Raw genomic sequence first — 14,624 nt, forward strand, 5'->3', positions numbered from 1 at the left:
ACAGCAGCAGCAGGCGTCAGGGTCGGGATCGAACCCACAACCTCCTGCATACCGCGCGAGGTAGTTAACATCTCCTAGCCACCGCGTTGCCAGAGACCAACGGGCCTACGTAGAAACCCACAGACCGACGCCTTCACCACACTGGTCAGGGGCGGGGTTATCTAACGGGGAGTTCCAAGGCCAGCTCAGATATCCACCTCCACACAGGGTCGTCGTCCGCCGCCGATTTGCCGTGCCGAACCGGAAGCGAAAAACCGTGATACGGCGGCCTCGCAAGAAGACGTCCGAGTCTGACTAAGCAGGGTCAGGGGGCCAGGGCTGACGGTGCGCGTTCGTTGCGCGCGTGACGCGAGAGCCACGACCAAAGCGAGGCTTCGCCGTGTAAATCTACACGCGTCGGGGGGGATTGCTTTTTGCGGGCGAAGTCAGCGGCACGGATTGACTTCTGCAGTGGAAAAACAACCCCTGGGCGGCTGAACTGCGCCGGGGTGCACCGCGCGAGAACACGCAGGTACACGCTAGCACAGACGCACGCGCACGCTCGTCGCTATCATTATTATCTCATCGAGCGCACGCATCCTGTCACATGACCTCCCACACCCCCCCCCCCACCCCCCCCCCCCCCGTGGGGGATCTCACGGTTTTTTTTTGTTAAAAAGTGTTGCAGGCACAATGAACGCAGCACCAGCAGCAGCAAAAACAACAACAACAACAACCAACAAGGATTGACCATTCCCAGCCACCACCATCACACCCCCCACCCCCCACAAACCGCACCACCACCATCCCACCCACTCCTCCCCCGGCAACACAAACTGGCCAACCCTACCGGCTTCACTGGTCGGCTACCAGGCTTAAACCCGCTAACCGCACACCACCACCACCACCATCACCTCTACCACCACTATCACCGCCACCACTATCACCGTCACCACTATCGCCGCCAACACTATCGCCGTCAACACTATCACCTCCACCACAACCATCACCGCCACCCACTACCGCCACCACTATCACCGTCAACACTATCACCTCCACCACTACCATCGCCGCCACCGCCACCACTATTGCCACCACCACGATCACCGTACACCACCGTCACTAACACCACCCTGACGAACCCCAGCACCCCCGCTACCACGGCCGCCACCCTCCCCTTCCTCGGCCGTGGGCAAGTGGGACAATGACTGTGTCCTGCCGGGCTTCCTGTCGGCAGTGACAGACCGGGCGCAGTCAGCACGCATTTCAACGGGGCTGCTGACGCAGACGTCTACAACTTGCGAAGGTGGGAGGGGAGGGGGCGGGGGGGGGGCGGGGGGGGGGGGTGGTGAGACGAGGGGTGGGGGCGGTATTGGCCGGTTGCGTCGGTGTGTTAAGTGAACGGTTATGGCGTTTGTGTTTTGCCCGCGCGGCGAGCGTGGCCATTAGACGCGTCCGATGATTGATTCGATGAACTGCAAGGCCGAGATATGCGCTCGCCGCCGATGTAGGCCCTGGTGGCCGGGAATCGAGCCTGCTGGAACAAATAAACTTAGAAAGTGAACACTAATCGTCAATACATTATGAGACCTCCTTTGCCAGTAGCAAGATATAGTAATAGGTTTTTACCCTTTTAGCTGGCACAAAAACTGACACCTTTATACAAGGCATCATGTTTGCAATAACCACAACACAAGCAGTCAAAAAAATGCAAACAAAAAGAGACAACTCTGATAATGATATGCACTGTCCTTGGCGTCATCTGGTCCAACACCAGTGGAGACGAGGCTCTAAGACATAGCTGTCTCGGGTGTGGACCAATCAACTTCAAGGACAGTGCCAATATCATTATCAGAGTTGTCTCTTTTTGTTTGCACTTTTTTGACTGCTTGTGTTGTGGTCGTTGCAAACATGATCCCTCGTATAAAGGTGTCAGTTTTTTTGTGCCAGCTAAAAGGGTAAAAACCTATTACACTATCGTCAATAATGCCGTGGCCTCAACAGAAAAGATACGTTCATATTGTAAATGTTCAGATTGTCAACGTTGTGGCGTGGCTCTCCAACACACCGGTGTGCTGTACTCGTAACAAATTGGCCACGTTCCGTTTACGTGACAAACCTTGGGCTGTCGCGTCAACCGTGCTCATGCAACACTGCCAACGCTGCCAAAGCAGCAGCGTCGCGCAAATAATTCGAGTCCAACCGAGGCGGCCAGTTTGAAAGCGCAGCAGCTCGCCAACCACTGCGCCAACGCTCCCCTCTGTGTTAATATAGCCCGCAGGTAAGGCACAAGATCCCTGTTGAGCAATTTGCGGTGTAACTTTATAAACATTCACGACAAACTTGGACCGTGACCACCAGCACACAATGGCCTTCTCATTTCAGACGAGGTCGCGAGCATCTCAGACGCCCACCGAGGACCAGTGGATGGCGCCTAGCACTAATAATAATAATAAATTATTATGCCATGCACTACTGGATAAACTTCCCCTGCACATGAAGCAGTCCCCCTCCTTGACCTCCTTCCCGTTCCTCTCTTAAAGCCTCACCACCTCTTCCCCATCGCCCATTCCCCTTCCCCTCGCCCCCTCCAGTCCGTCCCATCCCTCCCCTGTAGCCCTTCTGTGACCCCCACGTGACTCCCACGTGACCTCTGTCACGGTCACTCATTCCTAGGCATTGTGCGCCTGCCACCTAAATCACTCGATTGCCGTTACCGCTTTTAAAATACGTACAAGCGCCTTGAGCCAAGGCGCTCTATCAACATAAAATGAGAAAAGATAAGATGCACTCGCAGGAATAACCAGGGCGGCTTGACGGATGCACGCCGCAAAGCTCTGCAAACAAGCGGTGCACACGCCAGCGACCCCACGCTCGCGTGTGCACTGATGACGGCAATTCAAAGAAACGATAACAACGATAATAATGAAACCTCTTCTTTGGTTCTTTCGGTAAAGTCACGTAGAATGAGAATAAAATAATAAATTGATAAAATAAAATAACACAATAAAAATTCTCACGACGTTTCGGCCACAACACAAGCGGCCTTCATCAGGTGAAGGGACGAGGCTGTCTGGTAGGACAGCGCTGGAGTGAAAGAGCCACGTTTAGATCACGACCTTTAAGCTGTGTGAGAGGAAACAAAGCGCCTTGACAAAGGAATTAGCATATAATTTAGCATTGAAATGGCTTTGTTTCCTCTCACACACCTTAAAGGTCGTGATCTGAACGTGGCTCTTTCACTCCAGCGCTGTCCTACCAGACAGTCTCGTCCCTTCACCTGATGAAGGCCGCTTGTGTTGTGGCCGAAACGTCGTGAGAATATTATTGTGTTATTTTATTTTATCAATTTATTATTTTATTCTCATTCTACGTGACTTTACCGAAAGAACCAAAGAAGATGAACCCTTGCAGTCACGAAAGCTTTAAATCGAAAGATAATAATGAAAGTTGATATATATATGTCTTTCATCATACAATCCCAAGACGCTTAACATCAACGGCAATGAAGTGGCTACGTTAAGAAGTGGCTATGGTGGGGGGGGGGGGGGGGGCGGGCGGGGTCGCGTGGAGGGGGGACGGGGTCAGGTGGGTTGGGGGGGGGGGTCGTAACGTACCGTTAGCGGCGCTCAGGTAGGGCTGGTAGAAGTCGTTCTCGAGGGAGTCGGGGAGGGCCGGAGAGGCGAGCAGCGAGAGTGCGCACGTGAGCTCCGTCACAAAGTGGTGCGTGCGCACGCTGTCCCGCGTCACGCACGCCACCACGCTCTCCGCCTCGCACCCTGCGCACGCACGCACGCACGCGTAGACATCCCCGTCGTGCTGTAGAGCAGGCTCCTTCTGAGACCTTCGGGGGCAAGTGCTGTGAGCGAGCGCATGTTGATGAAGGACGTACGAGCGGCTACATATGCATGTATGGTAGTAATTGGTAGTCGTGGCGATGATGATTGGTGGAAGCGGTGGTAACAATTATAATCGTGGCGGTGATAGTGGTGGTGACGATGACGCTGACAATGATAGTGACAATGATATTTGGCACGAGCGATGTATGTATATACAGTGAGGGAAAAAAGTATTTGATTCCCTGCTGATTTTGTACGTTTGCCCACTGATAAAGAAATGATCAGTCTATAATTTTAATGGTAGGTTTATTTGAACAGTGAGAGACAGAATAACAATAAATTAAGGTCCTGGAGTGGCATAGCCAGTCTCCAGACCTTAATCCCATAGAAAATCTGTGGAGGGAGCTGAATGTTCGAGTTGCCAAACATAAGCCTCGAAACCTTAATGATTTGGAGATAATCTGCAAAGAGGAGTGGGACAAAATCCCTCCTGAGATGTGTGCAAACTTGGTGGCCAACTACAAGAAACGCCTGATCTCTGTGATTGCCAACAAGGGTTTTGCCACCAAGTACTAAGTCATGTTTTGCAGAGGGGTCAAATACTTATTTCCCTCATTAAAATGCAAATCAATTTATAACAATTTTGACAAGCGTTTTTCTGGATTTTTTTGTTGTTATTCTGTCTCTCACTGTTTAAATAAACTACCATTACAATTATAGACTGATCATTTCTTTGTCAGTGGGCAAACATACAAAATCAGCAGGGGATCAAATACTTTTTTCCCTCAATGTACGTAGCCAACCGTGCTAATTGGAGGTGCGGGCGGGAAGAACGACAAACTAAACACAAAAAGCAGTTCTCAAGAAATTAGTTTTTAATTTAGATGATAATTTAAGAGTGCATAGCTCCCAGGGGTTTCCTGATATCGGAAGAAAGAACGTTCCAGACAGCCGCAGAAGTATATTTGAAATCGTGCGATGCAGTGACCGTCTTTGCTCGACGATAGGCGATGGGTAGTGTGGCTCGCACCGCCACGCCCGTTATACACCACACCAGGTATTTGTTTAAGGTTGAGTTGACCCAGGGGAGGCCCAGTACCGGTTTCAGATATTCACTGGTGATGTACCGCAGCGCGCTGACCACAGCGCTACCTACCGCTCCTCTCACAGCAATAGCAGCTGCTGTTTGTCACTAAGTGGTGGTGATATCACCACAGAGCTTGTGCCAAGCTAGGTGCACATCAAGGCTATGTGAAGTGTCGAAGGCTCACTGGCAGGAGGTCATGGGACAGACCCAGGTGCCATGGTTTGACTGACTGAGATGACCGGTCGGGGCACCACCTGTGATCCCCACTGTGCAAACTCGTTGAGTTTTAGCCGCTCGTTGTTGTGAGCGTCGCTCCTCTGCCCTCTGGAGATGTTGGAGGGCGACCGCCACCAACTGCCCAGTAGCGTCCTTCACGAGCCTCCTCCACAGAGGTTGATCTTGACACCGCTGGTACCAGTCATCGGCAAGTCCACTCTCCACATCAATCCATCCCATCTCTAGCTTGTGCCCGCGCCCATTTAGCTCCCTCTACCCAGCCATAAAAAAGCTGCTTGGGCATGCGTTGGCTGGGCTAGTGGGCTACATGACCCAGCCAACGCAGCCTCGCCTGCCAGAGTTCACCGATGGGACAGTGTCCAGATCTTTCAAGGATCTGTGACCTCCTCACACAATCCGGTCTGGTTAAACCCTGCTACATGAAGTGCGAAAGAAGTTCAACAAACATGCAAACCCAGGGTGGATCGTAGGCAAGCTAGCCTGAATGTTTCAAACAAGCGGAGATGTTCCTTCAGAGGGGTTCACGTTTCACTCACCACACACACATTCACATGTGCAAACACAACACACACGTCACACACAAACACACACAAAGGTCCATACAAACACGTCAGTGCACGAACCTAATGTGATCCACCGCACCATTCAACCCCCAACCCCGTCACGCCACAACCCACCGCAGCATCCCACCGCACCCGACCACACCACGCCTCACCAGACCCCACCACCACCACCACCACCACTCGACCACCATCACATCACGATCCACTTTACCGAACCCTTACCGGACAGTCGGAAGTGCTGATCAAAGAGCCCCATGTGCACCGCCATGAGGTCCTGGAGGCCGATCGCCACGCACCGCCCCCTGCGTTCCTCCTCGTCCTCCTCCACCTCCTCCGCCTCTTCCGCCGACCTCCCGCACAACCAGGCGGTGTGTCCCGCCCACCGCCACGACCCCGCACGGCCGCCGCCGCCGCCGCCGCGACCCCCCTCCTCCTCCTCCTCCTGCCGCTGCCGCCGGCACGACGGCGCCGGCGGCGGCGGCGCGGCGGGTGCCGTGACCGGCGTGACGACGTAGATGGCGGAGGAGGAGAGGAGGACGCAGGCCGGGAGCTCGCGATCGGGCTCCGCGTAGAACACCACGGGGGTCCACAGCGCGTGTCTCAGCTCCTCCTCGGCGCTCTGATCACCGGGTGAGAGGTTTTGCCGAGCGGCGGTTAACCCGAGCTATTCGTGCTTCGGTGATTGCGCTGTCCTTGTGCCGTTCGCCTTTTGGCGGCCTTTCGTCTACAGCACTGGCGAGGCTAATTCTTTGGCGTAGGCCAATCCGTTTCACGGACAATGCGTACGTTGCCGAAGCATGTTAGTTTGCATTTTTTTTTTTTATCACAAGCATGTGCGGTTAATGCAGACTCGATGCCTTGTACAAATTTGGTCTTAACACCGCCTGCATTATAACCATGGATTGATCATTTAATTAATCGATGGTTACATCAGGGCCCTTTTGTGCGAGTGAGTCAGGTCCACATCCGAGCGAGCGGTCGCGCTTAGAACCGGTGTGTGTGTGTGAGTGTGTTTGTGTGCAGTTTTCCATTGCTGGCAATCGCAGTGACCGACTCCCGTGGTGCTGTCAGCGCTTGCAAACGATGGCTTCATCAATGAACAAAATGCAACAAGAATCACGAACGCACTCACAGGATATCAGACGGCGCATTGTTCATGACCGTCGCGACCAATCGTGGTCGAGCAGATGCGCCATGAGTGGTGACGACGCGACCGGTTGCGCGGATGCTCGCGACCGATTGCGCAGATGCTCGCAACCGGTTGCGCAGATGCTCGCAACCGGTTGCCGACACGTTCACGTGTAAGCAATTCATGCTTGCGTACGTGCAACCAAAAAGCTGCGTGACCGATCGCTCGCTCGGATGTGGACCCGGAATTACACGAGGCTCAACGGTGTGCGGAGAGAGTTTGGGGTGGCAGGGGGATGGGCAAGGGGGCAGAGGGGCGGGGGAAGCGCAGTGCCTCTCACCTGCGCCAGGTGTGTGCGGAAGTAGACGTCCAGCTGGGGACCCGTGAGGGCCACCATCTCGGCAAGAGGCTCGGGCAGGGGCAGCAGGTACAAAGGGCAGGACTGGGCAGGGCTGGGCTGGGCAGGGCAGCAAGAGGAAGGGCAGCCAGGGAAGTCGTCGGGCGGCGTGCTTACCAGATCTGGACAAAAAAATTGATATACATTTTTAACGTGAATTCCTCTTTTGCATCACGTGACAACCAGCACCGTAAAGACAACTTGGTCTTATAAAGCAACTAGCTTCGCTACCCGGCTTCGCCCGAGACTTGGATTCTTGTGTCGTGGATTAATACACGGCCTACGCGGAAGGTTGGGGGGGGGGGATGCGTGACGTCAGCAGGCACACTGCGTGACGCTGCCGCATGCGGGTGACATCACAGATGTGACGTCACTGCTCACTTGCCGTGCAAAATATATCCATTATTGCGCCACCCCCAAAATACAAAAGTAAATTTTTATACTTTTTGCATTGTGCACAATCTGGAAGCTACCCACATGCCAAATTTCAAGTTTGTTGCATGTTGGGAAGTATGCTAAACATTTCGAACAGACACAGAGCTGGTGGGCGCAGTGCCCCCGTAAAGGCCCAAGCTGCCAAGCGGCCAGGAACAAACAGCGCAGTTGAAGTTTCAACAGACAACACGTGTCTTGGATTGAGCGAGGTTATCGTTGTCGTAAGAGCTTGAAGAGACGATGGCGATGACGGTGGTGATGGGAGGAGAGAATTCCAGAGCGGGGCAGAGCGAGGGGAGAAGCAGAGAGAGAAGTGAGGTGGCTTGCGGTGTGGTGAGTGGGCGAGTGGTTGGGTGAGTGAGCGGGTTAGTAAGGGAGTGAGGGAGTTGTTCGGTTGAGTGAGCGGGCGAGTGTGTTATTGTGACCTGCAGTGTAGAGTCGTCAAAACAAAGTCTAAGTGATTTCCTTCTCCTACCGACACAGCCAACTAGTAAGGGTTCCCACGTAAACAGAACGTGCCAAATCATCACTAGCACAGCACTAGTATATAGTGTAGTGGTATAGTAGTGTATAGTGTAGTGTATAGTGTAGTGTATAGTAGTGGTGTATAGTAGTGTAATGGTATAGTAGTGTATAGTGTAATATACTAGTACAGCACACCGCTGTGTGGGAGAGCCAAGCCACAACATTTACAATCTGAGTATGACGTTTCGCCAGTAATTACAACCAGCATCATCAGGCGTGGTGGACACTGCCTGTGGTGGATCACTGGCCGTGGTGGATCACCGCTCACGGTCAATGCTGGTATCGTTTGTCACCCCAGGCGGTACCGACCAAATGAGCTACGGTGATGGTCTCGGCCCCGCTCACTAATGACGGAACAACAACAAAAGCTCAACGATAAAATTATTAAATAAACAAAAATAAGCGGGGCTTACGCAAGGTGGGACCAAGAACCTACTAAGCTGGGCAAGCCGGTTTAATCTGCCCTTGTTTGGGGCGGCCAAAAGCCCTTCCATCCAATCCCTGGATCTCGGCAGTGCCCACTCAGCATCTCCGACACGGCCATTGTGAACTCCTGTGGCCAGAAGCCGCGCGGGGCCGTCACCTCCTGCAGCTATTGTTGCCGCTTTCACGTGATTACAAATCAGAAAATTAGCCGAGGAACGAGTTTCCGATGACAGCTCCTGACGAGTCCTGATGGGGGGGGGGGGAGGGGGGGCCTTCCGGAAAGTGGCAAACAAGAGGAGGAAGTGTGAGCGGAGGGTAAACAGGACGCCCGGTATCAGCGGGGACAACGCGCGGTCAACATTCTGGCCGCGAGGGCCTGGTTCTGGCGTAAAGGTTACCGGCAGCAGCAGCAGCACAACCAACACCGCCGCGACTGCGTTTAAGCTCAAATATCCGTGACAACGCAAACAGCGGCGGCTGCTGTCGGCCGCTTGGCATTTTGGGTCTTTGGTTAAATGAAAGAAATATATCACCACCGTCATCAGTATCACCACCAACAACAAGCAATATGACCGTCGCCAACGTCACCACAGCCACGCACCATTACCGTGATCGCATCCACAACTGCCAGCGTCACCACCAACACCACAAATAACACCACCACCATCACCACTATTTACCAACCGCCGCTGCGACTACTATTGCTGCCATCGCCACTATCGCAATCAGTATCACCGCCACCACGATCACAACCGCAACCGGTTAGCGAACGCGCTCCCACCCACCCGGGCAGCTCCCGGCTGAGCCGACCGACGTCACGGCGCCGTCGGCGTTGCCCGGGGCAGGGCAGGGGGCAGCAGTGGCGGGTGGTGAGGCGGCGGAGGCGGCGGCGTGAGCGACGCCGCTCGGGGCAGAGTCGGCAGCGGCAAGGGCAGCGGCAGGCCCGTCAGGGGCAGCGGCAGGCCCGTCAGGGGCAGCGGAGCGCCGCGACCGGGAGGCAGCGTCCGCGGCATCGGCGGCGGCATCGCGGCGGTCTTGGGCAGCGCCGCGGGCGGGGAAGGAGGCTCGGGGTGGACACGAGGCAGGGTTGGCGAGGTCGCCCGTGCCGACCGCGGCCTTGCGATCGTCCGCCAACGGGTCGCCCGTCCCGGGGTCGACCGACTTGCCCGAGCGCGCTCCCACGCTGGAGTTGTTCGCGTTGCTCGCCCTGCTGCCGTGCGTGTCGGGAGGCTGCCTCTTGGGGGGGTCCCTGTTGGGGGAGCCCCTCTCACAACTGCCCCTGTCGGAGGGGTCCGCGATAGGGGAGTCCGCACCGGAGGTGGCCGAGCGGGGGACCCCGGGGGCGTGGGGGCGCGGAGCGGCGTGGGCCGGCACGGCCGCCGAGGGGGTGGGCCCGCGGCGGCCAGCGTCGCGAGACTTCTGCAGCGCCTTGAGGACCTCCACCGTGTCCAGCTCCTTGCGCGACGGCGCCACCCCATCCAGACACACCTAGCGTGGGACAGGCAGCGGTGGCGTCGGTGGTGTTGGTGGGAGCGATGGCGGTGGCACCAGTGGCGGTGGTAGCAGTGGCGAGTATGATCGTGGTCGTGGTGGTGGTGGTGGTATGTATGTTGAACTTCTTTCGCACCGTTCGTAGCCAAACCGTGCTCATCGGAGGTGCAGCAGTAATGGCGTTGGGAGCAATGGTAGTAGTGGTTACAATTGTTGGAGGTGGTGGTAACGATGATGACAGCGGCGGTGGTGGCGGTGACAGTGGTGGTCACAATAACACTGACGTCACGATGGCACGAGCGATGTACGTACGTGCGTACGTACGAAGTCAACCGCGCTAATTGGAGGTGGGGGGCAATAGGACGGCAAACGAAACACAAAAATCAGTTCTAAAGAAAACTATATATATATTTTTTTTCAAATTCAAGATTTAAAAGTGCGCAGCGCCTCCAGAGGCTTCCCAGCCTCGGGCAACGGCAATGAGCCCCTGACCTCAGCCGCGCGGTCGCCGGCGAGCGCGAGGGTTCGCGTGCGGTAGTCCGTCGTGATGCACACCGGGTTGCCGCTGAGCGACAGCCGCTCCAGGCAGGGCAGCCGGGCGACGTGCCGCACCTCCTCCATCTGCAACGCGCCGTCACCGCTGCCGTGAGACAGAGTTCCACATCGCATCCTCCATCGTTTTGCCCCGCGAACTCGGACGCCCTCGGCCACCCGCCCACACCCGCCCGCACCATGCCCACTTGCCCGCCCGCCCGTCCGCCCGCCCGCCCGCTCGCGCGCCTTTTCACCTGCCCGCTCTTACACCTGCCTACCTGCCCAGCCTGCCTGGCCCTGTTACATTTAATGATAGTAAAAAAACATCTATTTACTATTATTGCTGCTGCTAAAAAAATCGGTAATTTTCCCACAATTTTATCAAGATTGTGGGGGTCAAGGGTCAGGCCACGAGACGAAATGTCCACTTGGAAATCTCGCGGGGCGGCGCGACCCTGCATCATCATCGTCATCGTCGTCGTCGCCCAAGCTCTGTGGCCCTTCGTCGGGATGTTTGGCCAACTCTATTTGTGACGAGTGCTTACACATCTGGGAGGACAGCGGAGTTCCCGGAGAAAACCCACAGGTGCTCGGGGAGGGTAACACTCAATCCCCGTACAGCAGCAATACAGACAGAAATTAACCTACTCGCTGCACTGCCACATCCCGGCAAGCTGGGAGGTGGCGACCTAGACGCCCACGGGTAGGGAGGGAGTTTCACGAGTCTGTGCGTGATCCACCAACCATCGGACTCCTCCACAGTGCCGGTTTACAGGACACGTGTGTGCGATGCGGAGGTAGCGAGGGTTTGGTGAAACTCCCTCCCTTCCCCGTGGCGTGGGTGCCTCAGCCGCCGTCTCGCGGCTTTGCAAGCGTGCTGGCAGCGCAGCAAGTGGGTGGGTCGATTTCCACCCGCATTCCATCTGTACGGGGATTTTGCTTCGTCGCCACCCCAAGCGGCTCTCTTCCCAACTACTCTACTCCGCCTGCTCCGGGTTGAGCACAAAAAAAAAAATCCCTGGCGGGCCCATCAAACCTCCCTTGGGTGAAAAAAACGAATTCCACATTCCTATGCCGGGGGTCGGTCACCTGCTCGACGCCGTTGTCGGACAGGTCGAGCGCGGCGAGGGAGTAGAGCTTGGCGAGGCCCGCGAGGTTGCGCAGGGCGTTGCCGGCGAGGCTGAGCGTGCGCACGTTGCCCAGCGTGCCGTGCAGGCGCACGCACTCGCCCACACGGTTGTGGGACATGTCCAGGTGCACCAGGCTGTACAGGTGCTGCGAAAGCCGAGCCAGCGGGCGCACGGCGGGGGGGGGCGGGGTTGGTGGGGGGGGAGGCGTCAACAACGTCGGACCACACGGAGAGCGATTGTCCATGTCGGGTCTTGATGCCTTATCTGCTCGTCTGTGGTGTATTTCTCTCTCTCTCTCTCTCTGAATCATTATTTGTCTCTGCACCACTCTCTCTTCCAGAATCACTCTCTCTCCCAGAATCACTCTCTCTCTGAATAATTCTCTCTCTTTGAATAATTCTCTCTCCCTGAATAATTCTCTCTCCCTGAATCCTTCTCTCCGAATCGTTCTCTCTCTCTGAATCGTTCTCTCTCTCTGAATCGTTCTCTCTCTCTGAATCGTTCTCTCTCTCTGAATCAATCATTCTCTCTGAATCAATCATTCTCTCTGAATCAATCATTCTCTCCGAGTCATTCTCTCTCGTCCCCAGGGGTGTATACAAACCCTGCGTGTTACACATCTCGAGTTTAACGAAAGACCAAGATCCCAAAATGTGACATTTTTTTGCCATTATCAAAGTATGACAAAGTATGAAGAAATAAGAATAGGTTTGACCCTGTCTGGCAATACAACAGGAGGTGTTCAGATGTTTGAACACCAATAGAAACCATTTGCAAGGGATCATGTCCCCCATGTAGCCTGTAACAGAGTGTTGGGGCAAGTGCTCTTAGCGAGTGCCCGTGAAGGGCGGAATGGCGCACCGAGGGGGTGGCCAGCACCACGCCCGGCCGCCTTTGTCTCCCCGGTGCCGATGTTTGCGCACAGCATTGGGTACTCGTTTTAAGGCTGAGTCGACCTAGGCGAGACGGGTGGGGGGGGAGGGCGCTGCGTGTGACGGTGTGCGTCAAACCTGCAGATTCGCAATCTCCGTGATGGCGTTGTGACTCAGGTCAAGAAATTCCACTTTGGGGATCAATTTCTGCAACAGAAAGTAGCCCATTTGTGGTCACAAAGCCCACCACTGTGAACCTCAGTGGACACCTAAAGATCTACAATGCAAAGCGACATCAGGAGAGAGTTAGCTGAAGCCTCCTATAAACCACGTGACTTCTGTGTGGCCACCCCCACTCTGAGTCCCTCCCCTTCTCCCCGGATGCCGCTCCTCCTCCTCCTCCTCCGTTTCAGCTCACTTCTGCTCCATCCTTCCTGCTCTGTTCTCACTCTCTTCCCCCCCCTCCATCATTAACACCCTCCCCTCCCCGACAGCTTAGCACGGTCATTCCTCCTCCCCCCTCCTCCTCTTCCTCCCCCCCCTTCCTCCTCCCTCCTCCTCCCCCCTACTCCTCTCCCCCTACCCCCTCCTCCCCCCTCCTCCCCTTCCTGCCCAGAGCGCCTTCTTCCTCACTGCTGCTCATCTTCAGCCGTGCCCTCCTCTCTGCCCCGCCCTGGGGGACTTCCATCCCAGCATCCCTTCTCCGTTCATCGCACCTCCGATTAACACGACTGCCTACGTATGGTACAAACCAAGTTCCATGTACACACCCCCTGTCTGCTGCCTTTTTGCACAACTGACTCCACTCCCCTTGAGCCACGGTGACTAAATCTCCTAACAACGAAATCATCTCCTCGCTCTTGGCATTCTTCCCGTTGATGTGGGGCCTGCCTTCCTGGTTCCCCCCCCCCCCCTCTCTCTCCACGTATTCCTGTGCTGGGTGATTGACACATTCCTCCCACGCAGTCCTCTCTGTTGTTGTTGTCGTCGTTATTGTTGTTCTGCTTGTTCACACAGCAAGGCCTCAACTGAGTCTCAACCCTCTTTTTCAGGAGGGTCCTTCCAGGTGTTCGCAGTCGGGAGCGATGTTGCGGCTGCTGCTGTGTGTGACCCCAAATGAGTAATCTGCAAGTCGTTTTTCAGCATTGGGATGTTCGGCCGATGCCAGTTCCACTGTGCGTTTTTTTTCTCTAACCATGGGAGGAAACCCCTGCAGAACAGGGGAGAGGCTATACCAACTCCACACAGAAAGTCTGCAATCGAAGGAAAGCCCTTCTCGCCGTGAGGCACAAGCGTTACCACTGCGCCACCCTGCCGCTCATATCCCCGATATCTAAATACCTTTCCTCTGCAAAAGCGCAACTTGAAACTCGTCTGTAACGTGCACGTAAGCAGTATTTGTGGCGACCGTGAGCAGCAGTGCTAACAAGGAGGGGACTCGGCTTGGCGGCGAGCACGACAGGCACGGTCGGCTACGTACGGTGCGGAAGAAGCCCGGCGAGCACACGTCACAGGGCGAGTGGGCGTGCGCCGTCTAGCCGCGGTCGCCGCTCACCACCGCGTCGTCGATGTGGGAGATCCGGTTGTGGGACAGGTCCAGCGTGGTTAGGGAGCCCCAAGGGGGGAGCTGCACGCCCAGCAACCGCTCCCCCTCTGCGGGGCACTCTCCCTCCACCGCCCACTCGCCAGCCCCGAGTCCCTCCGGCTCCAACACATCCTAAAGGGTAGCAGTGCATTGCGGTGGGGTGGATGGGGGGGGCGGTGAGGGCCACAACGCATCACAACTCGCGCTCTTCTGACACGGGTGTTGCTTCATTTTCGCGGTGATTTTCAATTTATAACTAGCGCAGCGTTCGCTGATGGAGGGGAGGCGGGAGGAAGAGAGAGAGAAGAGAGAGAGAAGAGAGCGGGAAGGGGGAAGAAAAAAATGAGCTGCAACAGAGGAGGAGCGGCGGCATCTGTTTTCAGGGGGGCCGGGGA

General features: G+C 55.7%; 1 protein-coding gene across 2 annotated transcripts in view; it reads right to left on the bottom strand.

Moving 5' to 3' along the window:
* NISCH (nischarin) overlaps positions 1-14,624 on the bottom strand; it is a 31,696-nt gene that overhangs the window by 5,816 nt on the left and 11,256 nt on the right. For both annotated transcript variants that reach the window (XM_032972314.2, XM_032972313.2), the window contains exons 8-15: positions 14,200-14,361; positions 12,783-12,851; positions 11,732-11,917; positions 10,601-10,729; positions 9,403-10,105; positions 7,175-7,353; positions 5,928-6,324; positions 3,597-3,758 (exon numbers count right to left, since the gene is read on the bottom strand). In XM_032972314.2, the coding sequence (XP_032828205.1) occupies positions 3,597-3,758; positions 5,928-6,324; positions 7,175-7,353; positions 9,403-10,105; positions 10,601-10,729; positions 11,732-11,917; positions 12,783-12,851; positions 14,200-14,361 (1,987 nt within the window). The remainder of the gene's footprint in view (positions 1-3,596; positions 3,759-5,927; positions 6,325-7,174; positions 7,354-9,402; positions 10,106-10,600; positions 10,730-11,731; positions 11,918-12,782; positions 12,852-14,199; positions 14,362-14,624) is intronic.

Source organism: Petromyzon marinus, chromosome 48 (genome assembly GCF_048934315.1).
Source record: "Petromyzon marinus isolate PM22_M1 ecotype Great Lakes invasive population chromosome 48, UKy_Petmar_22M1.pri1.0, whole genome shotgun sequence".
NCBI lineage: Eukaryota > Metazoa > Chordata > Hyperoartia > Petromyzontiformes > Petromyzontidae > Petromyzon > Petromyzon marinus.